This window comes from Podarcis raffonei, chromosome 13 (assembly GCF_027172205.1).
Source record: "Podarcis raffonei isolate rPodRaf1 chromosome 13, rPodRaf1.pri, whole genome shotgun sequence".
Classification (NCBI taxonomy): domain Eukaryota; kingdom Metazoa; phylum Chordata; class Lepidosauria; order Squamata; family Lacertidae; genus Podarcis; species Podarcis raffonei.
Window position 1 is genome coordinate 2,672,875 of NC_070614.1, and position 26,567 is coordinate 2,699,441.

Below are 26,567 nucleotides of genomic sequence, written 5' to 3' on the forward strand. Positions count from 1 at the left end.
CAGATGGAGTACAATCCTCTAGAAAGTTCACTAAGTCCCACTTCAATGAATGGGAGAAACACATTGTCCATCTGTGCAATGCAGGCTGTGCAGAACTTTCCCCCTGGAGGATTATGTGCCGTGCTTTCCCCTACATATGTATGCATGGAACTGCACACACAGACACTTGCCAAGTGGCACATGAGTGTTTATTCTGCCTCAAGTAGACCACTGTTCACCAGGTTTATTCTCAGAGATGTGCTCCATGAAGAAAAAGGATGAAAGAGCCCTAAGGAATTTTCAACACTTGAGAGCTGTTTTTGCACATTAATGTAAAAACAGGTTAGTTGTACACTGAAAATGTACTGAAATCATGTGCACTGCTCTATGTGGGCATTATGGGTAATGTGGAAATGCTACCTGAATGTGGGACTCCTTTTTCTTTTTATTACTTAATTCTATAAAAACATTAAGACATAACAAAAAAAACCCACATTTAGACAAAACAGTCAAACATACAAAATATAATTCACTACACAATACATTTCTACCAACACTTTTGGACTGGTAAAAGTTGAGAAGAATAGAGAAAAACAGAGGGCAGGGCAGCACCCCCTTTTTTCCAGAGTTCATTTTTTATGAAACTTCCATTGTTTCCATTTCATACACCAGCCCCCCCCCCATTTCAGGTCTGACACCCTTACTTTCCACCAATGTGCCTCCTTTTTTGCCTCCACTGATGTTGGAGGTCTGATGGTGCTAAGACAAGGTTTCCACGATGACTGGGGTGGGGGCGCTCCCAAACTCAGAACTGCCTCCCTATTCTGTGACCTCTCCTCCCAATGGCCTGTGGGGTACCCTCCCAGAAACAGGAGAACTCTGCAGCCAAAATCTGTATACATGTCATACCCATTTCATTTACACCAAGTTCATTTTGTATTTGTTGATGAACTCTAAAAGGCTGTAAGCGTAGTCAGCTACTCCAAGGCTGAAAATGTAGCTCTCTCAAATTGACCCATTTAAAGGAAAAAAATCAGTACTAGAATTTTTTAAAAAAAACCTGTCTTCCATAATTTTTTTATATATAACACTGGTTCTTGTTTGTCCAGCCAATGGCAGTTTTAATGATATTCAATAAGACTAAGGAAGTTTCAGGCTCTTATTTTAATTGAAAAAATCTCATTAACCATCTTCTGAATTATTTGTGCCATCATTTCCCTTCTCCCATCCTAACTAGGGGATAGATTGCCCATGCTGTTTAATTTTATAATAGTTTTCTCTATCAATAACTGTCCCAGAAAATCAGGATTCTTTTTAAATAAATATGTTTCTTTGATGGGCATAAAAATCATTACTACATCCAGCTTCAATTTTTATTTTTATTTTTTAAACTTGTTTGTTTTTAAAATGATTATGTGATTTTGACAGCAACTTTCTCTCTGCAATGTTGCTTCTCAAATTCTGATTTCTCACAAGCCATATTGCATTTTTTTAAATTTCTGGTTCTTCAAAAAGAGAGTTGATTCTGCTTTGAGGCCTCCCTTTCCCATTAATGCAGACTTGGGGAGGCTATTTCAGCCGGGGGGCAAAATTCCCTTCTGAGGGTCAAGCGCCAGTGTTGGGTGGGGCCAGAGAAGCAAATTTAATATTTGCACAGTAAGCTGCTTACTGCCCATACACCCACACAGCAATCATTCCTCCAGTCAGTAAATGAGGCATTGGCAGTACTCAAGTGTATTTTCCAGTGAGGCAAAAATGCTTGCAGTGTGAAGCCTCATCTGCCCCCCTGGGCCTGAGCAGCAACCCCCCCCCGGCATTAATGTGTAGCAACCCATGCTATGTCCACGTTATGGACTTCTCCACTCTTGGCATCCAATAAGAAGAGTGAGGAGAGGGTTGTGTTATGCACCATTCCCATATCACAGATTTCAGATTTCATAAAGTCTACCAATTTCTCTTTTTCATTTTAGCTATCTGTAATTCTACAGGCTTGGGTAACCCCAAATACAGAGCCAAGTTTTGTTTCTGTGTTGCCATCTCCAAAATCACAGGTGCCTCTGTGAAAAATTCCTTCACATCGCCTCTTTCTCAAATAGCATTTCTTCGCCAGCATTCATACTATATATATTATCTCTGCAATCCTTACCTTTAAGACAGGCTAGAATTATTGAGGTGCTGGTACTGCAGATGATGGCTGAAAATGAGAACAGTGGTTTGCCTGTTCTGATACAGTGAGATCATAGATGAGCTGAGGATTTCCTGGCTCATATGCTTAGCCCCCAGGTGACACCAGATTAGGAGCAACGTGTTGTACACACAAACACACACGCTGTCCTGTTTCCCAACTAGTGAGAGCATCCCCCCCTAGACTGAATAACTTTTACAACATCTGCACAGAGCAATCACTTACCTTAGATTTACAGGAGGATGTGGGTGCCAGTGTGATTGGCCAGGGTGCATATTTGGGTGATACGGAGGCTGAAAATAAAATATGAACCTAGGTTACTGAAGAATTTGTAATCTCACTTACGTAGGTTAAAAATTCCACAGCAGCCTTTTAGAAAGGAAGGAAGGAAGGAAGGAAGGAAGGAAGGAAGGAAGGAAGGTAGGTACTGAAACTGCTTACACACTGGCAGAGAACTTTATAGTTGCCTATAAGGCAAATATTGATTCCAATTCTGAGGAAAAACACATTCAAAAGTTTACTTTGACTTTTGAGGTTCCTCTTCACATGTAGCCTTTGCAACTTCAGAGGCGACCCAGGTGTGCCCTTGACTAGGAGTAAAGTGGGGAGTCCTGAGATCTGAGAATGAACTGTATCACTTCAGACTCTGGGTGATCATGTTTTGAATGCAAAATAAATAAATAAAAGGCTTCCCTACAACTGGATAAAGTAGTAGGGGAATTAGGCAAGAATATTTCTTTCTTCTGTGCTAGTTTTATATTTGCAGTGGTGGACAGGCATTTTTAACAAAGTGATTCCCTCTCCTGTAATCTGAAATAGTACAGGCATTCCACCTCCTCACAGTTCCTTTATGCTGTATGTATCAATCCAGTCTGAAATAAACCTAATTCTTTGCTGAAAGTGACACCACTCTTATACCACACATTCCGGGGTCTAGAAGCATACTTCTGAATTGTTGCAATACTCTAAATGAGACACTGATACTACTTTTGTTGCTAGAGATCTGATCGGCCATCTGTCTCACTAGGCTGCTGTGACCATTTGTCACTTCTCTTTTTTCTGAGTACTTGGGTTTATGTACATCTGTTATGTATCGCCACTGCGTCCAAAATGGAACCACACAACTGGTAGACTGACAGCATCCTCCAAGAGATTTTGATTTGTTTAAGCGTTTTCACACATTTCATAGGTGAAATCTTATAATCTCAGTTACTCATTGCTCTCTAATAAGAGTATGTGTACAATGCATAGATTTGAAACATAAATTTAATCTTAATCAAACTTTCTAATTTTCTTTCTTAAAGAAATCCCCTTGAATGCCAGCTTTCAGATATGGCTTCACTTTTAGCCAACATACTTCACAAACATACAAACATATGAAAGGCACATGACATTAGCACACCAAAAATATTCACAATCACAAATGGTAGAGCAAGCAAGCAAGTCACTTTGATCATGACACTGTTGGTGCTATAACTAAGGTAACAGGAAAAATAAGAATTCAGTATTCCTCTTACCTGATAGTTATGGACTTCTTGGTTATTTTTAGTGCTAAAACAAAAATGATATTATTATTTTTTTGCATAGTTCTCATAAAGTGTAACACAGAAGCTTATCTTATTAATGAACAAGGCAAACTAACGCAAGGGGGGAAATGCCTTTAAGGTCTTAGCGAGCAGGTTTGAATTATGTTTTAAGTAGTGTAGCTATTAGAATGGCAGTTCAAGAGACTGCAACTTGCGGAGGTGCTTTTGCAAAACACTGCCTGCATCTTCCCCCTCTTCAATCCCTCTCATGCAGCTGACCAACGTGATGATGTGCTCCATTCTCCTTCCAACAGCATATTGCCACCTGTGCCTCAACCTCGTGAAGTGAAACTTCTGGGGCAGATGGAACATCCACAAACATTCCATGTTTGCCTCAGCCAGGGGCTATGGAAGACTGATTTATTAGATTTATACCCCTCCAAGGATCCAATGTTGGGGAATGTTTTGAATGTTGGGGAGGGAGGATTCAAACACTGGAGAAGCACATGATCCTGCCGCCTGCTTCTGAAGCACAAATTAAGTGCTCAGGAACATCATGCCTGTAGTCTGAGTTAAGAGATGAGGAGCGTCACTGCTTGTAAAATGTTTTCTGTACCTATTCTGATCCCTCAATGGGACACATTAGGAGTTCCTGCACTAGGAGGTTTGCAGTACATTTCTCGAGGGCCAGCTTGGATAGCAGATGCCAAACCAAATAATTAATGTGAAAGATGGATCCCACTTACCAAATCTGGGGTGCTTTGAGAGTGTTGCTGGCTAAGAGAGGGCACAGAAAAGCAAGGGTAAACATCACGACTTTTGAAAAAAAACCAACCCTCTGTTTTTTATACAGGATAACATTCCAGCATTACATAAGGGGCAGCAAGTGACAGAAGGGGGAATACGTAGGTCTGTCTGCCCTAAGTTTTCATGTCCAGCCCACATGGTCTCCTCTCCATCCAACTCCTACTCATGAAAACATGGTGGAGATGAATGAGGCGCCTACAACTGAACTCTCCTCTCTGTACTTCCCAACCTAGGCACATAAAGGAAATTTAATGTACAGCCCACTTCTGTGGGTGAAAAGGAGACTCTGTGACTGAAGATTGTGCCAAAAAGCTAATGCAGCTATGCTTAGGGTCCACCTTCAAAAGACGTTGATGGTGTCCAGATGTTACGTTATGCCATAGGTTAGCACAACAAGAAAAAGCTGCAGAGAGCCTCTGTCTTGTGTTCCGCCCTTCACTCGTATCCTCTGGTGAGACCACAAGAAGTTCAGAAGCTTCCACTTCCAACTTAGAATAATCACAACTTGTTGTGTCACTCAATCCAGACACAGCATGAATCTTAACTATGGTTCATTTGAAACAAACTTCAAACCAGGGGTTATGAAGTTGACTTGTTTAAACAAGCCATAGCTAATATTACCCACAATTTAGGGTTCCAGTGTCATGCTGAACTGTAGTTAATGGAAATTAGAACTGAAATCATCTGAGCTCTTCCTCGCAGGTGTGCGAGAAGGGGGGAGGAGAGCAAGGCTTGCTGTGCCTTGCTCTCATCATGCTAAACTATGGTCTGTCTCAAGAGTGCTGCTTCTTCATAACTGTAGGTGTTGTCGACTTCTTTAAGGCCTCTGTTGTATTTGATGAACAATGTACAGAGAAGTACCTTGCCTGAACTTGGGGCTTTTCAAGTGCTTCTGAGAAGCAATAAACCAGAAAAATAATGAGTGCTAAACTATGGTCTGTCTCAAGAGTGCTGCTTCTTCATAACTGTAGGAAAACTGACAGAAACAAAACAAAATGAACAAAATATAATTGGGAGGGGAGATTTAAGAACAAACTAGCAAACAGGAGCACTACAAAGTGGAAGGGGAACTTTGTTTTAGGACACCCCCTTGCATTTCTTCATGGTGTGATGAAACAAAGCCATTATGGTATGTGAGATGCAATGGAGAAAATAAGCTCCAATTTTAGTTAAGCAATTTGCTTAATGAATGTGGCATGCAAGTTCACTGCAAGTTCTAACCTTTGAAAGTTGAATGCCTTCGGGATGGGTATCGCTTGCTGGGCCTCCTTTCAAAGGTACTGGCTCTGCGGAGTCTGGATCCACGTGTTGCCTGGTATTCTGTTCGACCACTTAAAAAAATAAGAAGTAACGAAGACTCACAGTGCATTTCTATATAATCTACTTGGAAGCAAGTCCCAGCAAGTCCCACAATGTTTTCTTCCAGGTAAGAGGACATAAGTTTTCAGCCTTAGTTTACTTCACTAACAGCTCCCATCCTCAAAACACAAAACCTACACAGTCATATAAATGCTGTATGCAAAACCAAGACTTTAGCTTAGTACAGCTGTATTTTACATTTATTTGTGGCTTCATAAATCATCTCTTTCCCCAAGAAAATTAAAGACAACAAGGGCACTTCATAGCAATCAATATAGCTACAAGTATGGCTATCACCCAGTTTCAGAAATCTTAAGTGAATAAATCATTGGAGTCTCAACTGACCAATTAATTCTGCATAAGCCTGCATATCATACTGTGAGTGTCAAGGATACAGGTGCTGCTACACTAAAGGAACAACACCTCACAAATGCAGAATGGACATCATGTGTCACTTGTAAAAGTACAAGTTCCACAGATAAAATGATTTGAATGGGCTCATATGGGGAAAGGCAACCTTAAGAAAACTGGACCCAAAACTGGACAGAACAATAGCAAAAGCATCAACTTGGCCCAGTAACAAATTAGCACCCAGTGCAGATTTTTGAGTATAGGTGTATACATGGGGGGGTGCCTGTCCTGCAACCCTAAATTACCAGATTACAAAAACCTCAGCCTCAAAAGAGTCCTCAGAATATGTGCAAAGAGCTGCCTTGCAAAGCAGAAGCGAAGCCAAGACCTCCAGGACCTCCGGAGGGTTTCCCTACTCATGCTCATCCTCTCCAATTGCTAGAAGGAACTAGACACCATTCCTACTTATCCAAACCTGCCAATGTGTCTGGCAGGAGAGAGACTCCTATTAAAACAAGCAAGCAAACAGGCCAAATTTTTGTGACTTGGCAGCTTCTGTGGCCTTATTTGCAAGGGTGCATATGCAACTAGGTACCTGAATCGAAAGCGGGATCCCAGCCTGATAAAATCTGACCGGCTAGATTTACTGTTTGCAGGTGTGCGCAACCGAAAGAAGGCATGGTGCTCCACTGCACATTTCCAGAGATGCTTGCACGTTTTAGCATTGTCTAATCTGAAAACAAACGTGTGCTCTTGCTCTCTTCCCTGAAAGACAAAAAATGGAAGCCTTGTAAGTTTTCCAATGTCAACAACCAACCAATGTCACAGAAAGAGAGCTTGAACCATGATGAATATCTCAGGGTCAACTGCTGAACTCCTGGGACTCTGGATATTGCGAGGTTGGGTTCATTACCTGATCATCATCTTCGACCACCACAAGGGTCAGCTTGCTCTTTTTGAAGTCCATTTTTGTGATTTTAGGCCTGATCACATAGAAGACAGATGACGTAAATGGTTAATTCTCAAGAGAAACAAAACATTATGTAACATATTTATATATAAATGCTGTTTTATTATTATCATGCTAATCTGAAGAGCTGGGGGGTGTCAATCTCTCTGTTTTTTTAGGGGGTGGGGAGAGATTAGTATTGAATAACAGTAAGTGTAAGTAGGAATTACTCACCAAAAAAACAAACCTATTTTGTTTGCCCCTTCAAAGATCAAGATCCCTGTTGGCGTCAACCCAAGAGCATAGTCACAACCATCTCTTCCCTACAAACAAACAAATGATGTTATATCAAACACAAAAAATCATCTGCAAGACGTACATTCAGAAAGTGAAACGGGTGAAAGAAGTTGCTTTTAAGCACGGACTTCCAGGTTAGCGCCAGCGGCTAATGGCTGATTCCCTCCGAGCTCCGGAGGGAATCGGCTCCACAGGATCAGGGTCGTACCGCTGCGGCGACGCGGGGACCCCTAAAAATCACAGGCGGTGAAGCCTGTGAACCTGGTGACTCAGCGGGCACCATTTGCGCCCCCCCGACCTGCGAAGGAGCCTTTTTAAAGGCTTCGGAACAGGGGACGGGGTGAGCGGCGCGGTGCTGAGAGTCAACTGCTTCTCCTGTGGAGTGAAGCCGCGCTGCCATGGCCAGAGAGCGCTGACTTCTTCTTGTGATTTGGATTCAAAATAACAACCCGTGAGTAGTACGGAAATTGGATTTTTAAAGAATTTTTTTTTGTGAATTAGGTACGATCGGGGAAGGTGCAAACAGGAAGTCTGCCTCCTCGTCCTGTAAACAACCTAAAGCAAGGACCTGCTAACTAAGGTCAAGAGAATTTTTTCTTTTACTATTGGGCAAAAGACATTAATTTCACGATTTGGCACTAGAAGAAACCTTACTGGAGGATAAGAGCTAATTTTGGGAGCTGAAGTGCCACCCCCCCCGGACCCGGGAGTGATCCGCGAGAGAGCCTGTTGAAGGTATTGAAGAGTTTGACAGCTGTCAAATTAGCTGTCAAGACGGAAAAAGAGAACTTTGTTTCTGTTGCTTCTGCTGGCTATATTTGTTACAATTTGACTATACTTTGTTGAAAACAAGGAAGAACTGATACAAACTAATTTGATTTTTGGATTTGAACTGGAAAGAATACTAAGTAACCAAAATCCCTCTAGAAGGGGCTTTGGGAAATTACAAGAATGGTTGAAGGAGGGGAAATTCAAGCTGAATTGGACAGAGTTTTTGTTCTCTTGGGAAAGCTACAAGGCCAAATTGATGTTTTGGCTACAAATGTTGCAACTCTGGACTTAACAGCAAACAAACTCATTGAATCTGATAAGGAATTGACTCAGGAAGCCCATGCAGCTGGACAAGAAGAGAAACATGAGAGCTTTGAGAGTGTGAAGAAAGAGATATATGTTGTTCCTGAGGAAAAGGAAGGAGGAGCTGTAATTTTACAGATGATAAAGGAGAGCCAGAGGCCTGACATGATGGCTACAAAGGAAAATAAGAACTTGATGGTGAAAATTTGGTCTGAATTGGAGACTGAAGAATGGAGAGATCTCCTTATGTGGAGATCTGAAGACCCAAGGATTACAAATTTGATCAAGGTGGAAGTTAGAGCTTTGGAGACATTTGGATTTGAAAGGAGTAAGAAACAAGATTCAGGCTCCACTTTTAAGTATGGAGGTCTGGCTGGAAGAAACATGGACTCTATTGGACTAGAGCTTCTCCGAGATTTGGTGTTTAATACCAAGGACTATCAAAAAAACCGGCAGAGAGGAATTGAGAGAGAATTAAGAGCCTCGGATGTGAGGTCTCCAGGCTGATAGTAGATTGATTGATGGACGCTTATTGGGGATTGGAACCGGGAAAGGGGGGGTGGAGTTCGGGAATCCAAAAGGTGTATAATTATAATCTGTTTTGCTTTTTTCTTGTTTTGTTATTTGTATGAGAATTGAGGAAATCGTGGAAGGGAATTTAGGCCAACTTTAGAAAAAGGTTTTAAGAATAAGCACTGATGTATAATCATTGATGTCTACAAAGTAAAATTGGTTTTTCAAAATGAACTAAATATAAAATATAGAGTATAAAAAGGTTAAAAATTAGGGACAAGAACTTGTTGAACCAACAATTTGAATTGGAATACAAGAGGGGGAGGTGTGGGGAAGTCAGGGAAATATGTTATTGAAAATAAGGATTCTGAATTCTATGTGTTTTTAAACTTTTTTGTTTCTTCTCTTTTGATTTTTTAATGTATTATAATGGAAAATCTTAATAAATATCTTTTAAAAAAAAGAAGGTTGCTTTTAAGCACAATGTCTTAGAGCCACACTGTGAACCTCGTTCCCACCCTGGGCATAAAGAAATTGTAGGGAGCAGCTCTTACCTTAACTACATGCATATCCACCCCATACATTTCTAGCCATTTGGCTTTGTTCAAGTAGCACATTTCTGCCTGTGCAGGGCTCTTTCCCCTATGAAAAGGAAAGGGAGAAAAACAGTTCTTAATCAGAAGTATTGCTTCTTTCCTTCCACCAATCCTTAGGGATTCAGTTTTGGGTTTTTCCAAACTTCCTTTGGTCCCGATGCTTTCCTTTGGGAGAAACTGCTCTTTAGCCCTCAGTCAGAGCAAATGGCAATTCTAGTATTTTTCCAGATTGACATTTGCTCTGATTTAGAGCTAAAGAGCAGGTTTTCCCTGGGAAAGGAGAGGAGCAAGAGGGAAAAGGCTTGGACTCGGGCCTAGAAAGTGTGGGTCAAGCAGAAAACCGTGGGTCAAGCAGACCCATGCTTTCTAGGCATGGGACAAGCGGAGGTGTGGACAAGCCCTTTGCATGTCTTACTACAGAGACCAGAAGCTGTTTATCTAGTGGGATGGAGCTGTAGCTTCCCAGCACTGGTGCTGCTGCCATTTGCTGGGTGGGAGGTGGACGAAGCGGTGGGGAGAGGAGTGTGGGAACACTAGCACCAAATTGGCTTTGCCAGGGTGCCCACACCACACTGGCCTCCCCACCACCTTGTCCCTCTCCCTCCTAGCAGGGATGACCCATCCCGTTTCACCACCTGAGGCAAAATGGGAAGGTGCCATCTTCACCACCACCGCCCCTCCGCCACAGCCTTGCTTATTGGGGTGGCACAGCTGAAGCCGTTGGCGTGATCTTGCTGGAAGCAGAAACTGCAGCTGCTTCTCGTTTCTCCAGTGATAGTGGTGGGGCAACCACACCCCGACACAGAAGCAGCGGCGGCAGTGGTGAGATCTAGTTAGAATTCCGTAAGATCTTCCCGCTGCTGCTGCTGCTTCTCCTCTCTTCCCCAGCAGCAGCAGCAGGGGCAGGCAGGTGCCCTTAGGGGATTCCTCAGTCTGCCTCATGGGCAAGCCCCCCCTCTCCTGGTAAGCAGCAGCAGGACTGCTGCTAGGAGGCCAGAGTTGTGGCTCAGCACACACTGGGTGAGCCAGTTCTGACAATTCACTTCTTTGCTGGTCTCTTTCTTTCTCTCTCTCTCTCATCACATGCTAAATTGCAGATAAAATCAGGTATCTTCCCACCATACCTGAATTCTTTCCACTTCTGAAAGATTTCAAATTCCATTGCTTCGGTTTGATTAGGAGTAAATAGGAATTCTGAAACAAGTTCTGGAGTGTGTTCAGGGAGCTCACATTCGCCAAGCTCAGCTGTCAAAAGTTGGAAATTCCAAATAAGATATCACATCGAAGTAGATTATGAACACTACTATCTTTTCCAAGCTAAGATGTTATTAGAAAACACCTTCTCCGTTTAAGTTTTCCAGCTTAAACAAATTCAGAGCAAGAGAACAATAAGCAACAGAGAAAGTTAGCATATAGATATTCTGGTCTGTGGGAAAAGGTATTACTCAGATTTGTAACACAAATTCATTGAGTACTCCTGGAGTTATTATGAATATTAAGAGCATATATAAAATAAATAATTTCACTTGAAAAAAGCCATTAGATTAAGCGGAACACCCTCTTGCCCTAAGGAATAACATCCCTCAAATGCTGAGGGAAGGAGCAGCTTTGCTCTCAGTCGCCACGCTCCCTGCTGCTCCTGCCCAGGAGCCAGGTCACACCAGCTGAGCATTCAACCTTGCACACATGAGTTGATTTGGATCCCAGCCCCTTGTACGAAAGAGCTGTGTACCAAATGCACAGGTGCCAAGGGGCGCCCCTGCTGGGTGCTGTGCTGGGCGTGTCTGGGTGGCCGACTTTACGCATTTTTTGAATGCATGGATCCCTTTTCAAGAGGCGGGGAGAGAATGTAAAAGAGCAACTATGTGAAGAACATCACATTTTTCTCTTATTTGAAAGATCTCTAGAACAACTGCATTTTATGAACAGATCATTTCTTAATTTCCTTGGTAGCAATATTGATTCTTTATCCCAACAGTTATTGGCATTGTACAGTGAGGGGGGAAAGTATTTGATCCTTGCTATAAATTTGCCCATTTGCCCTCTGACGATGAAATGATCAGTCCATAATTTTAATGGTAGGTTTATTGTAGCTGTGAGAGACAGAATAACAACAGGAAAACCTCCAGAAACCCAGAAGACAAACGTCAGAGATTGATGTGCAGTATAATGAGTGAAATAAGTATTTGATCCTTTTGCAAAAGATGACTTAGTACTTGGTGGCAAAACCCTTGTTGGCAGTTACAGAGGTCAGACGTTTCTTGTAGGTGGCCACCAGGTTTGCACACATCTCAGGAGGTATTTTGTCCCACTCCTCTTTGCAGATGCTCTCCAAGTCAGTAAGATTTCGAGGCTGATGTGTAGCTACTCAAACCTTCAGCTCCCTCCACCAATTTTCGATGGGATTAAGGTCTGGAGACTGGCTAGGCCACTCCAGAATCTTAATGTGCTTCTTCTTGAGCTACTTCCTTTGTTGCCTTGGCCGTGTGTTTTGGGTCATTGTCATGCTGGAATACCTATCCTCGACCCATTTTCAATGCCCTGGCTGAGGGAAGGAGGTGCTCACCCAAGATTTGATGATACATGGTCCCGTCCTTCGTCCCTTCGATGCGGTGAAGGTGTCCTATCCCCTTAGCAGAAAAACACCCCCAAAGCATAATATGTCCCCCTCCATGTTTGACGGTGGGGATGGGGTTCTTGGGGTCATAGGCAGCATTTCTCCTCCTTCAAACTCGGCGAGTTGAGTTGATGCCAAAGAGCTCGATTTTGGTCTCATCTGACCACAACGCTTTCACCCAGTTCTCCTCTGGGTCATTCAGGTGTGCACTGGCAAACTGCAGACGGGCCTGTACATGTGCTGTCTTGAGCAAGGGGACCTTGCGGGCTCTGCAAGATCTCTGTCCTTCACGGCGTAGTGTGTTACCAACTGTTTTCATGGTGACTATGGTCCCAGCTGCCCTGAGATCATTGACAAGTTCCCCCCATGTAGTTCTGGGCTGCTTTATCACCGTTCTCCTGATCACTGCAACTCCACAAGATGAGATCTTGCATGGAGCCCCAGACCAAGGGAGGTTGACAGTTCTTTTGTGTTTCTTCCATTTGCGAATTATTGCGCCAGCTGTTGTCACCTTCTCACCAAGCTGCTTGGCAATAGCCTTGTAGCCCAGTCCAGCCTTGGGCAGGTCTACAGTCTTGTCCCTGGCATCCTTGGACAGCTCTTTGGTCTTGGTCATGGTGGCTACTTCAGAATCTGCTGGCTTGATTGCTTCTGTCGACAGGTGTCTTTTGTACAGGTACTGTAACGAGCTGGGATTACAGGTAAGACCTCTCCCTTACAGCAGGTGCTTCTAATCTCAGCTCCTTACATACAGTGAAGATACCAGGTAGCCTGACATCTGGCTGGTTGATAGGGGATCAAATACTTATTTCACTCATTATAATGCACATCACTCTCTGACTTTTGTATTCTGGGTTTCTGGGGGTTTTCCTGTTGTTATTCTGTCTCTCACAGCTACACTAAACCTACCATTAAAGTTTCCCTATATTCTAAACAAAATGCTTGTTTAACCTGGAGGTAGGCTGTATGAATTGTGTATTGCTTTGTAATGATTTGTTGGGTCTCTGGACCGTAATAAAGATTAATGATGATGATGACCATTAAAGTTATGGACTGGTCATTTCTTCATCAGAGGGCAAATGGGCAAATTTAGCAGGGGATCAAATACTTTCCCCCCTCACTGTATATATATATATTTTTTCTCCTCTCTTGTTTCCACTTAGCCAATTCAGATTATTTCAAATGAACAAATTTAAGTATTACAACCAAGCCACTTACTATTTCTGTGAAAGCATTATTTCATAGAAACATGGTTAGCGATTTGGGACAGGAACTGAAGCCATACATACATACATACATACATACATACATACATGAGTTTTAGCTGTCAGTCCCCTGTCAGCAATTAACGTGCAACTATGGGAGAGTTTCCACAGGCTGCAGAAGAGTTTCCATCAGACTTTCTGACAGGCAAAGGCTACTGGGAAAGAGAAAGACTGCCTTCTCTTGGAAGACAAGAACTACGGAGCCTATTACTCCCCCCCCCCTTAAAGTTCAGTTCAAGTAAAGTTCAAACAGGCAGTATGTAGGTCTACTCTGTCTGCAGCAGTTCCAGGCACCACCATAGCTCTGACATGTTGCCTTTGGCAGCCATATGTGAATGAGCAACCAACACTGGGACATACCTTGGAGACACAAAGCAGCGAGTTCTACAGCTGTTTCATAAGGGCATTTCAATCTGTAAAGAGATACAAATATTTCTGTAAACAACAATAATCCCTAACAAAGAAGCCCCCCTCCCCTCCATCAATTAAACTCAACATTATTATTTATTAATTAAAATATTTCATATTATTTTTCTTAAATGACATTCAAGGTGGCCAACTGCAAACAATTTGATACACAATCCAATTACAGTAGTTACAAGTGAAACCATTTTTAAAAACCTTTTATGAATTCTCCTGCAATGTTAAAATGCCATATCCATGAACTCCATATCCATGGAGTATGGAAATGCTTAAATAAATAATTTTTGGCTGGCCTTGGCTGTGGCTGCCAGAGCATGCAACACCCCCGTCCCTTCCACTACCTTGTGAGGAGCTAACTCTATGCTTGGGTATTACCACTTTGTGCACACAGAAAACTAGTATTCAAGGGGGCAAGTTTTTGGCCTTGCCGTCTCCATAAGCTAATTTTCTATGTGCAGGAAACTGCTCTGTGTAGAGAATCATTTGGCCATATTAGGGGTACAACTCAGAGACGGATTTACCACCCTTGTAGAGCCAAGCTTAGTTAAACAGCAGGTACAAGCCTTGCCATTTTCCCATTCTGCACTTGCCAGATCAGAAGTGAGGGTGCCTTGCCAAGCCCACTTAAGGGTCCCTGATTCATGTTTCCCTTCTATGGAAGCAGAGCAAACTCCTATTACACCAGTTATTCAGACCCCCCCCCTGCCCCCACACCAAATAATTACATGCATAACAGTGTAACCACTGCCAAGCCTAATCTTAGCATGTAAGAGCTTCTCATGCCCTTTCAAAACAAAAGGGCAAATATAACATGTTACTTTATTTCCATGAGGAAGAAGGAAGTCGCTCAAAGGATTTTACACACGCCATGTAACAATTAACCAATCAAAAAGGGTCCCTTTCAAAAGCTCGTGACGAAAGATAAACTTTCCCGCAAGGACTCTACAGAGAAAGGCTCTCTGTTGTTGACCAAGGCTGCAATCCTTAGCACCTAGGGCTCATCCACACTTTCTAGTCACAGGTCCAAGCTTTCCACTGGCAAAACTGCATTTTGCCACTAAAACGGCAGAAAACCCCATTGCCATTTGCTCCAATTAAGTGGTAAAACGTGGGTTTTCCTGGGGAAAGCACTGGGACCAAAAAACACCAAAACCCCTCACACAGACGTGGAAAGCCTGGCCCTGTGCCTAGACACATGGAGCAAAGGAAAGTATGAATGAGCTCTTACAAGGGAGAAAGGTGCATTGCAATCCTAAACATACTTCCCTAGGAGTAATTCCCACTGAATTCAGCAGGACTTGCTTCTGAATAGACTTGCTTAGGATTGCATGCAGGGCAGAATGGGAATAAATACACTCAGGATTGCTCTGCAAAACTCTCCACTTTTATCAGATACAGGTGGAAACCAGTTAAACTTCCACTGGCTTTATTTAAAGGTATCACTTCCTTTTCAAAAATACATTTTGGAGCAGAGACTTGTAGTAAAGGCTCCATTTGGGATGACATCTGCTATTCATGTTGACTGTAACACAGAGAGGCAAAGTTTCACTTGCACTCTACAACTGCTTTCTCCTCCCTTGAACTGGTCTGTCAACTCAGATCTTCATCTGAGGCTCTTGCCAAGCTGCTACCTCCTTCCAACAGTTGGCGGGGGCACGGCTGCCAGAAAGCATACCTTTCCTCTGGCAATGTCAAGGTTCAGGGAATCTTGTCCCTTCCCCGGTGGCAGCCAAAAAGCAGTTAAACACGAAGAGTCCTTACCACGTGATTTATTCCGTATTCACACACAGAGAGAAAGGAACGTAATCCTTATTCTATAATGGTGTTGCTCCAAGTAAAGCCAACCCCCTCCGTCTCTCTTATCCTATGTCATTCCTGTGCTGGCTAAGCTGAGCTTTCTGCCCTTGAGCTTTCTGTTCTCCTACCCTCAATGCACGCCTGGTCCTGGGAGAGGAGGGCTCAGGAATGCTCTCCAAAGACACGGAGTCGGTCAGCTGTCTCTGCCCCAGTGTTTCTTCTTTCTGTTGTTCCTCTCCCAATATTTCCCAGCTTTCCCCCTCTGCAGTCTCTGAACTATGTCCTTCTGCAAACCACAGTTCTAAATCTATACTGTCCTCCTGTTCTCGAGAGGGTTCAGGAGGGGGGTGGCCCCCCTGAGTCCAGCCCCTGACAGGCCATAGCCCTTCCCCAAGCAAACCAACAGCACCTTTTAGAGGCCAGAATAATTTGGTCCTGTTTGCTTAAGCATGTAATAGCAATTAATATTTACTGGCCATGACTGTTCTTTCCCTGCATTTCTTTTTTTGTATTTTGTTATGGTTTTCAAATTTATCTTAGTTATTGTTTGCATTTTTATATTTTATTAACTGTGTTTGCAAGCTGGCTTGAGGGCTTTTTTAGTGGAAAGATGGAAGTAAAAACATATTTCTATTATTATTAGATAGCCTTCATGATATAGTCTTTGCTGTTGAAATAAAGCTCTCTCATCCAAGCATCCTTCCAGACCCAGACAGAAACACAGACTCTGACCAAGAGGCTGATCCAGAAAGCCCAGGTGGCCCTGGGGTGGACAAGCCACGTTCTGGTGGAAGCGCATCAGTGGAAACAGCACCCAGAAGAAGGAAGATGAAACTTAGCAAAGAGGACAGGCTTTTCCCTTGTAGAAGATGAAGCCCTAGTGTTACATCTGCTCAATAACCAAAGCTAATTCCCCCCTTCCACTCTTATTTCAAAGCTATTTTTGTCTTTGTATCAGAAAGGCACTCAGCCAATTTGGCTGCCAATAAATGTTGCTGCAGACATTTCTGAGATCATGGTCTTTCCAACGAGAGGCTCTTGTCCAGGTTTGTTCATTGCCATACTTTTAAATGTTGTGAGGATCCTATGTCCTTTCAAAATGTGGGTTTTGGGGGTGGAGTTATTGGGTTGTTGTTTTCATTTTGATTATGTATTTTGTGGGTTTATATTTTGATTTTATTCTGTGAACCGCCCTGAGACCTCCAGGTATAGGGCAGTATATAAATTAAATTAATAATAATAACAATAACAAGCCCCAATATAAAGGTAAAAAAGATAAAAGACCCTTGGACGGTTAAGTCCAGTCAAAAGTGACTATGGGCTTGCGGCTCTCACCTCGCTTTCAGGCCGAGGGAGCCAGCTTTCCAGATCATGTGGCCAGCAGGACTAAACTGCTTCTGGTGCAACAGGGCACCATGACGGAAACCAGATCACACAGAAATGCCGTTTACCTTCCCGCCGCAGCGGTTCCTATTTATCTACTTGCACCAGTGTGCTTTTGAACTGCTAGGTTGGTAGGAGCTGGGACACAGCAACAGAAGCTCACCCCGTCGTGCGGATTTGAACTGCCAACCTTCTGATCAGCAAGCCCAAGAGGCTCAGTGGTTTAGACCACGGCACCACCTGCTCCCCAATATGCAGAGCAGTGATGTGCAAACCTTCCTTTCATCTTAGCTCAGATCAGATTAGTGTCATCTGAGTGTGGGAAGGTACTTAACATAGACACATACAGACACACCAGAAGAGGAAGATGGAACACTTTTGTCTTCCGTTCCCATCACTCCAGGTCATTGGCCATGCTGGTTGAGAATGACAGAGTCCAACAGCAGGTTTCTCACTCTTGTCAAGTGACTTGAAGTGTTTTTGCATAGGTGAGCTAACTTAGGGCTCCCAGATGTTGCTGGACTCAGACAGCCCGTCTGCATGGACATCAGGGGTGATGGGCATTGGAGTGCAGCAACATCTGGAGGAACAAAGATTAGCCACCCTTATTGTATTACTTAATGAAATGTTATGTCAGGTGGTGATAGTGCTTTGAGTGATTAAGAATTTGAGTTCCCTCTTATTAGGTTTAAGCTTTCAATTGATACACTTTACTTTGAGCATCTCCTCTTGAAAAACGGGACTCGGGTTCAAGAAATACGAAAAGAAAAATAGGAACGTACTTTCCCGAAAGAACATCTTGCCGCAGCTGTAATACAAACAGGTACCTAGCAAATACACAAGAAAAAGAAAAAAGATCAATCATGTTTCCCAAGAGTTCCCCACCCTGTGAAACAATAAAACCCTTTTGGATCACAACTTTTTAAAAAGGTCCTAGCAACAGTTCTCATACCCACACCAAAAGCACTTCAAATAAAACCAAATGTATTATTTCAGAGTAGTGTGTGAACTGCCTGCATTCCATGACTTCTGGAAGATTTGTATGTTCCATACAAGAACTTATACCAGAACTTATTCCACTCATGGATGTTTCTTACTGACCTTGTTAGGTATGAATTAGTTATATAAACTTTTAGGCCAAAAGAAAGCACCCCTTTCCTATTACTCCAGCAGATGTTGAGGAGATTCAGCAGTCTCCAGTATCCCCAAAGCTGTGAAGTCCAACTATAGAACCCCAGTTCACCAGAATACCACACAATTTATTTTATCATTTGACTAGTGAAATGCCAGCCACTGTGACAGGTTATCTGCATGCAGAGAAAGTGACTCTGTACCGTATTTCAAGGGCCCAGGCTTTACCCCCACCTTTCAGGTGTGTCCCAGATAGCAGTTTATTTACTTTGCTCCACAGAATTCAATGGCAGTCATTGGTGACAGAGCCCACTCTTATTGGCAAAGCTCAAGGATGGAGAACCTGTGGCTGTTAAGATATCATGGGTCTCCAACTCCCACCAGTCCCAGCCAGCATAGTCAATGCTGAAGGATGGTAGAAGTTGGAGTCTAACAACATCTGGAAATCCCTCACCTCTCACTCCTCTGCTTTTTTTGGTCGTGCTACAGTGTGACAGAACGTTAGGAACTTGCATATACCTAAAGCTAAATGTTCATCAAATTTGACAGGTTTAGGAACATAGCACTGCAGCTCTTTCCTCATTCCCACTCTGCCCTACTCATCCAACAATGAAGTTACTGGCTTGGTCAAAGGAAGAGTAAGGAAAGGCCTGCTATGCCAAATCTGACCCTCCCTTCTCTTCCAGAAACCGAACATAGCCAGGCTCTGAGGAAGAAGTAAGAAATATTTACCCACACTCCTGAAAAAGAAGGTACACATCAGGCGAAGGTGGGGAAAGAGGAGATTGTGTCCAACCATCTGCTGCATTGCCTGCTCACTTGCTGGGTCTCTGGGTAAGTGAATAGGGAGAGGTGGGTTTCTGTTTGGGCCACTTAGACTCTAGCTAGCTAGGCCTCAGAGAAGAAGGAACAACCAAGCCATGCCAGCTGCTGCTACCCTTTCACAGGAGATGAGCCAGGGGCTTCACATTCCAGGTGAATCAAGAGGACAACTCTCAAACCCTGACAGCTTTTGCAGGAGTAGGGGATGCTGGGTAAGGCAAGAGGTATCCAAGTTTTCTTATAAGGAACCAGAACCTAGGAGACATCTCAGTGTACTATAATGGAACTAGTGAGGAAAAAGTCAAGGCACCAAGGAAACCAGGTAGGGAGAATGCTGCTGTATCACCTTTTCCAACATGACCTGACCTGAAAATGCCACTCCTAGATGCTTCTCTCATGGTTTGGACTCCAGACCAGGGTGGGGTGGATTACCTGTCTTTGGAGAAGACAGACAGAGAACCCATCAGTCAGGTTATTTTCCTCTCTCGGGGAGATGAGAGCGAGTGTGTGATATGTACTAAAGCACCATCTGTTTAAAGAGGGACCCTTCCTATCTGACAAGTGTGATCATTGCTCCCTGCCATGAGGCAACAGCACCATCCCATCCAAACCAACCTCTGACAAAATTAAGCCTCCAGTTTTAGAATTACAGAATGCAGGAAGGACAAGACATCACCTTGCATGTGTTTTCCAGAGACTATATAGGAAAGAATAAGTCAAAATCTTATAAGAAACTGGATACCAGCTGCTTTATAAGACTCTCTTGATTCAGACAGTGACCCAGCATCCTTTAGCCGTGTGAAAGATAAGGAGATCTGAGAGCTGCCCTCCTTAGCTGTTGGCAGTGGCTAGTTATTCCCAGTGCCTACGCTTAATGAACATGGAGTCTAGTGTCACAGATCAACCAGGGAGAAAGAAGGTACTAGAATGAAGCTTAACCACAGTTAAGACAAAATCAGTCCTTGATATTCTGAAGATACAGTCACTTAAGCACAGATTTTTTTAACCATTGCTAAATTCTGTCAATTTTCCGTGAACATGTTCCCTACAGACACCAAACTCAATAAGAATGCAAAAGATCCCGTACTTGATGGCAGCTCGCTTAACACACATTTAGGCAAAAGCTACACATAATGCTATTAAAAAGAACATTGTTAATAACAGGGTGGATTTGATTTAAATCATATTGATTTAAATCACAATTTAAATAATGATTTAAATCTCTAGTCAGTAAGACTTTATTTAAATCATTTTTTTCCAGAAAGATTCATTCTTGCTGGTATAATCTTAATATTTACAACCAAATGAAGGTTTCATTTTTGGAATAATAAATTTTCTAAGTAGTTTTTACAGTTATATCAAAAATTACTGATTTGGTTATACTATTAGAAATACATAATTATGAAATTATTGTGAGGTTTCACTTTATTGGAAGGAGAAAAATAATCATTTCCTTAATAACTATTTAAACAATTTATTTAACTAAAACAATAATATTACAGCATATGTATCCATGTTTGTTAACTGACGTGGTGAGAGACTTTATTGTTTGGAGAATGTCAGGCCAGCCCTGGGAAGAAGGGCCTGGAAGCAGTGAACTGCTCTTAGTCGACCTGCAAGCACTTCAAGGACTTCCAGATCCCAGTCATTATTTCCACCCCTTTGGATTTGCTTCTGCATTCAGGTGCCTATTCTGTACAGTTAGGTGTGAGTGCAGTTGTTGGGACCCAGTGGGATTGGGAAGAGGTTGCCAGCCCTGAAGAGCCTTCAGCACTTGCCTCAAGTCTGAAGCACACAGATATGCAACTGACTTGCACAATTAATACACAAAGATCCCAAGACTTGTGGAATATTCTGCTCACAAGGCTGCACTTTCATTTTCACTGCTTCACACTTAGCTAATTCCACTCCAAACAATCCATTCACTGAACCTCTTGGAACGTAGCCTTTCAGAGGCAAGGGCTTGGTTCTGTGTACATAAATTTGCAAAGGAACAATGGGATTAAGGTTTTCTCCTCAACTCTGTATGTTTATTTTATAACATTTTTCCTGTGAAGAAAAGGCATGTTATCACCGCAGACACAAATTCACACTTTTGAGAGCTGCAAAAACAAGCATCTGTGATAATATCTTCTTGTTAGAAAAACTGCCCCAAATAATCTTACAGAAGCCTCACATTGTGAAAGGATTAATGGAATTCATTTACCAAAAAAATTAAACACCGCATGTAAAGCCTCATGCTACATAATTAGAAACAAATCCTTATTTCCTGATGAATAGACTTTGGACTATAATGTAACTTAAATAGAAATGCATTTTATTTTAAAAAATCCGATTTAAATTTTTTAAAAATCATTTTTTTCATCTTTTTTTTTAAAACAACAACAACAAACCATTGATTTTTATCCACCCTGGTTCAGAAAACCAACCCCAAATTTACCCTCAACTCTTACCCTCCTTTCCAGATGTTTGGGTTGCAACTCAAAATCACTTCCTACCTTGTGAATTCCTCATGGAGGTTGTTTGGCTCCGATGAATAGTATTTGATTCGAAAGTGCAGCGTATATGGTGGCCCAACTAGATGAAGAAATGTTTTTAAATGTTAAAAGCCAGAAGCCGTGCAGTAACTCATACAATACTTCTATTACAACGAACAAAGGTATTTTGTGAAAGTGCTGAAGCCTTTGGCGTGAGCAGGGCTGATGTCACAAAGGCCCAGCAGTGATGCTGTGACAGACAGACTAAGCAGGAGAGGGGAGTCCAGGCAGCACCAAAGAAACAGGAGAGCTGAACCAGATGTAATGATGGCAGATGTGTTTGTTTCATCACAGATTTGCTGGGGGGGAGCAAAGATCTGCCTTAGTAGCGTTTGGAAGCAGCCCCTCTGATTCAGATCCACTCTGCCATTCCATTCACTAGTCATCCCAATCTGATCCATTAAATCTGAAGCTCCCTCTCTCTCCCTTCCTTGGCTATAAATCGAAAAATTGCCTTTCAAACAGAGTGGATTAAGCCTGCCAAATTTCAGGCCGATCCATTCAGTGGGGGTTTCTGCAGGAAACCTTTTATTTTAAAAAGTGGATTAAAATTGGAGGTATGATGAAATTTCAGACGGCAGTACAGCACTTCTGCAAAAGTGGACTCCGGGCTGTACAGGAAGTAAGTTGGGTTGCTACTATTACATCTTGTTTTATCTTAAGAAAAGGATAGGTGGAGTGAAGGAGGCGACAGCTTGAAGCAGAAAGGCCGAGGGGTGCTTAAGGAAAGGGCAACACTGAAGGCAGAATGGGCAGAGAAAGCAGGAAACGAACAATGGCGGACAGACTGGGCCATGGCTGTAACAGCTAAAGGAGAAGAAATATAGATCATGAACATCACTGGTTGAAATATGCTTCAACTGGGAGACTTAGGTAGGTACTCTATCATAAATGCCTTTACGGAAAATGTATGTGTGGTAATGTGCTCTAAAAAGCAGTGTAATTTTTTTATTTAAGGGGCTCATCTAAGTGCACATTTACACTGCATATAAATTACTCTTCCGGTGTATATTCACTCCACATCCACATTCAACTAACTATCAACAGAGCACAGCGTCACAGGACATATCAAATGCTCAGTAAATACGGAGTAAGAAGAGCAGAGGTGGACTAAAGGATGACTGCACTTCGCTACAGAACTACCAGTCAATTGCTAGTCCAGGGATTAGCTTGATTCAACCAGGCACTTCTTATGATTTAAACTGAGAGTGCACAATCAGGATCTAAGTGCTCAGATCAGCGAAGCCAATCATAAGTTTGCATTCTTGCTTATCAGAAAGCAGTCCAAAAGCCCTTATCAAACTTAATTAAGAGCTCCTGGTGGACGGTGATCAAGTTCATACCTGCTTAGTTTCATCAGCTCTGCATTGTGGTCCCAGATGGGGAACTACCAAATAGCATATCATTAATCTGATCAAGAGAAAACTACTGAAAGAGGCAGTATGGGGGGGGGGGAGTGCTTAGGGATCTCACACAAACACCTTTCAACTAGTGAGCAACATGGCAAATAGTGGGCAACGTGAATCTGTAATTTGAAAAATATGAAATATTTAGCAATGACTCAAGATTTAGGTTCACCATACTTACTTTTGATTTGCTTCTTAATGGGTTTTGAATGGTCTAGCCAGTGCTAGGAAAAGAAAATTGTTGTTTTTTTAAAAAAGGAAGGACTCTGCTCATTTTTAATAGTTCAGAAAGAAACATACAAAGAATACCATGTTCAATAAGCATTTGCACCATTTCCATATGCTGCTTCCACACTAAGCATTTGTGTGGAATAACTGCACTTTTTAAATGTGGCATGTATAATACCATCCTTCATATCCCCTGGATTTCTGACTTTTTACACCACAGAAAAATCTAATGTTTTTTGAAAGTCCAGAAAAACAGCACCATCTCCACAGTCCTTAGCAGTGCTTGTCTGTTTTTCTTGAGAGGTGACTTTGGCTTGGGTAATGTCAGGAGCTGAACCTTATATGCCACAGCTGTAAAGAGATGGAGGAGGCTCAATTTCCTCTTTTAAAAAGAAAAATTACCTTACAACACATGTGGATATGATAAGTGAGAGGTACTGAACTGCTTAGGTGGGGAAAGGATGTACGGGTTTCTCAGTACAACTACTGATCACCCCCACATCCCACTCTAAACCAGGGTGGGGAAGCCTATGGCCCTCTCCATGCTCTGGGACTGGAACTTCCACAAACCCTGGCCACTGGCTACCTTGGCTGGGACTTAGGTGAGCTGCAGCCCAACTGCACTCTGGAGGGCCACAGACTCCCCACCCCAGCTTAGAGCTGGAAGAGGGGGTGTTCAGAAGTTGTATTGAGAAACATGTAAAGCCTTCCCCTCAAAAACAGGAGAACTGAAAGGGAAATCTACCTTGGGAAAACTTCAAAATAGGGAGACCGTTCACTGTTTGCATACTTGGCTGCAGTCCAGAGCTGCTTTGGTGCTGAGTGCCTGCCCCAACCTCCCTTCCCTATACTAGCCCAATCCCCTCTGCCTCCCCAACCTCCCTTCCCTATACTAGCCCAATCCCCTGTGCCTGCCCCAACCTCCCTTCCCTATACTAGCCCAATCCCCTCTGCCTGCCCCAACCTCCCTTCCCTATACTAGCCCAATCCCCTGTGCCTCCCCAACCTCCCTTCCCTATACTAGCCCAATCCCCTGTGCCTCCCCAACCTCCCTTCCCTATACTAGCCCAATCCCCTGTGCCTGCCCCAACCTCCCTTCCCTATACTAGCCCAATCCCCTCTGCCTGCCCCAACCTCCCTTCCCTATACTAGCCCAATCCCCTGTGCCTCCCCAACCTCCCTTCCCTATACTAGCCCAATCCCCTGTGCCTCCCCAACCTCCCTTCCCTATACTAGCCCAATCCCCTGTGCCTCCCCAACCTCCCTTCCCTATACTAGCCCAATCCCCTGTGCCTCCCCCCCAACCTCTGGACCAAGCGGAGTGAGGTTGCCTGATGGAGAAAAGCTCCATCCACATTAGAGAGGAAGAGCCTAAATGTTTTTGGTTGGTTTTGTGGTTTTTTTTTAATCCCCATTCTCATTGTGCAACGAGCTCCTCTTCAAATCTTAACAGATAATCTCACCAAAAAAGGGAAAATAAATATAAATACTGTAAATAAAAAAAATGAAATATAGGTGTGTTTGCATTTATTTATTTTAAAAACTGAACACACAGAACATAGCACTAAAATAGCATGACAACGGGGAAACAATGAATTGAAGCAGCCACTTCAAATGTGGGGGGGACGGGACGCAATGCCCTCTTTTAATACACAGGGCTCCTTTAGAGGGGGAGGCACTTTACAAGATCTCCTTTAAGATAATGCATGCAATTCACCCAGGGGCCGAGGAGCACAACTATTTGCTGTTATTCATTCAAAGAACACTGTAACTTCAGTTACCAAAAAAATAAGCCATGGATAATTCAGGCAACTTCTGGCTTTAGCAAATCTCTATTGTGCCATCTCTGCCAGATGATACAAATTGAATCCCAAGTGTTTTGGTTTCTTCCTCTGTAGAGTTGAAGCCTGATAATTAAAAATGTTATTGCATCTCAAGTAAATGACTTCTCTATTCAGAAAGAAGCTAGTATGGTATTTTGGAAGTGACAGTTTCAGATATTCTCAGATTACCCTCTAAGCACCAATTCTTCTAAACTGCCAGGACAATTTCCATTTGATACCGAGGGCAATTCAGTCTGCTATTCTGCTATACAGAGCTATTCTGTACTCAAAGCTAGTTTGTATGTGGGTGCAATTTCTCAGCCTTGAAGCCACAAAGACCCCAAAAGAGACAGGCCAGGGAAGCTTTAGGGTCTCCCAAGGCCATTACACTGCAAGAAGGATTTCAGTTCACCCCTCCTATTTTGCCACGCCTTTCCTTGACACAAAAGTTGTTCAATGTGCAGGAAGTTTATGACACAAACAAGTGTTCCAAGTGTTCCTACTCGGAAATGGTTCTGTGATGAAGAGAGCTGTACTTTGTTTATCTACTGAAGATGTAGATTTGCCCCAAGTCACATATGACATCCTGGCAGACTTTGAAAGTGCCAGATTCAAGCAGATTTTGAAGTGCCTCCGGTTGTGAGTGAAAAACCATCCCACATAACATAGCTCAGATTAGCCCTCAACCTCATTTCTATACCTTTTCCTTTGTAACATGCCTACCAAAAATCTCAGATGAAAGGGGAGCACACATTGGTGGAAAGATCCCTGGAAACCACCACACCAAACCAATCACCATACAGTTAATAAGAAGGCTTCTTTGCAGGGAGCAAAAAGGGAGAAAGAGAGTGAGCCTCGGAGAACAGATCAGTCTTGCATATCTGCAGGAAAACATGCAAGCTCTGCTCAGGTGGGAAGAGGTGCTAGCGGTATTCATCACTTCCCCCACTAGGTGGAGGGTCCTGGAGAGCAAATCTGCAGTGACACACTTTCTTTCTCATTTGGATCCCTGCTCTTGGGCTTCATTCTTGTACTACTTATTTGGCTTCTTACATCCCACTGGAGGCAATATGCAAAACACAGCCAATAAAGAATACCTTTCTATAGCATCCCACACCCTCTCTCAGTAGAATGCAGCCAGGATGTAAAAATGCGTCTCATTCCTCTAAACGCAAGATGCATCTTGTTGGCATAAGAGCCAGACCCAAGGACTGAAGACACACTAGCCTCCACAGAGCAATTCTGAAACTTGTGCCAGTTTTCTGACCTAGTCAGGAAACAATGGTCCACCTGGCACACAACATTATATAAACAAGGTCTTCCTTATCAGAGCTTTTAGTATATGCTTCTAGACACCATAATTACCATAAAATAAAGCTCATTTACATACCAAAATCTGGGATGTATCCATGAACTGAAGGCCAAAGTAATCCGTTTCCACAAGATCCAAATGGTACACAATCTGGTCAAATAAATCCTGCCCTTTTGCATGTTTCTAC

The 26,567-nt window shown here is 42.9% G+C and overlaps 1 protein-coding gene across 11 annotated transcripts in view; it reads right to left on the reverse strand.

The window, feature by feature from the left end:
* Nucleotides 1-26,567, reverse strand: part of EPB41L4B (erythrocyte membrane protein band 4.1 like 4B) — a 135,733-nt gene that overhangs the window by 67,595 nt on the left and 41,571 nt on the right. For 8 of the 11 annotated variants that reach the window (XM_053360701.1, XM_053360699.1, XM_053360702.1 and 5 more), the window contains exons 2-15: nucleotides 26,459-26,563; nucleotides 23,199-23,241; nucleotides 21,573-21,651; nucleotides 17,904-17,948; nucleotides 13,879-13,931; nucleotides 10,761-10,881; nucleotides 9,595-9,682; nucleotides 7,391-7,479; nucleotides 7,121-7,190; nucleotides 6,803-6,972; nucleotides 5,719-5,828; nucleotides 4,437-4,467; nucleotides 3,682-3,715; nucleotides 2,390-2,457 (exon numbers count right to left, since the gene is read on the reverse strand). In XM_053360701.1, coding sequence (XP_053216676.1) covers nucleotides 2,390-2,457; nucleotides 3,682-3,715; nucleotides 4,437-4,467; nucleotides 5,719-5,828; nucleotides 6,803-6,972; nucleotides 7,121-7,190; nucleotides 7,391-7,479; nucleotides 9,595-9,682; nucleotides 10,761-10,881; nucleotides 13,879-13,931; nucleotides 17,904-17,948; nucleotides 21,573-21,651; nucleotides 23,199-23,241; nucleotides 26,459-26,563 — 1,106 coding nt within the window. Of the gene's footprint in view, nucleotides 1-1,652; nucleotides 2,174-2,389; nucleotides 2,458-3,681; nucleotides 3,716-4,436; nucleotides 4,468-5,718; nucleotides 5,829-6,802; nucleotides 6,973-7,120; nucleotides 7,191-7,390; nucleotides 7,480-9,594; nucleotides 9,683-10,760; nucleotides 10,882-13,878; nucleotides 13,932-17,903; nucleotides 17,949-19,440; nucleotides 19,511-21,572; nucleotides 21,652-23,198; nucleotides 23,242-26,458; nucleotides 26,564-26,567 lie in introns of those variants that run through there. The other 3 variants (XM_053360709.1, XM_053360700.1, XM_053360707.1) reach the window with 3 other exon arrangements.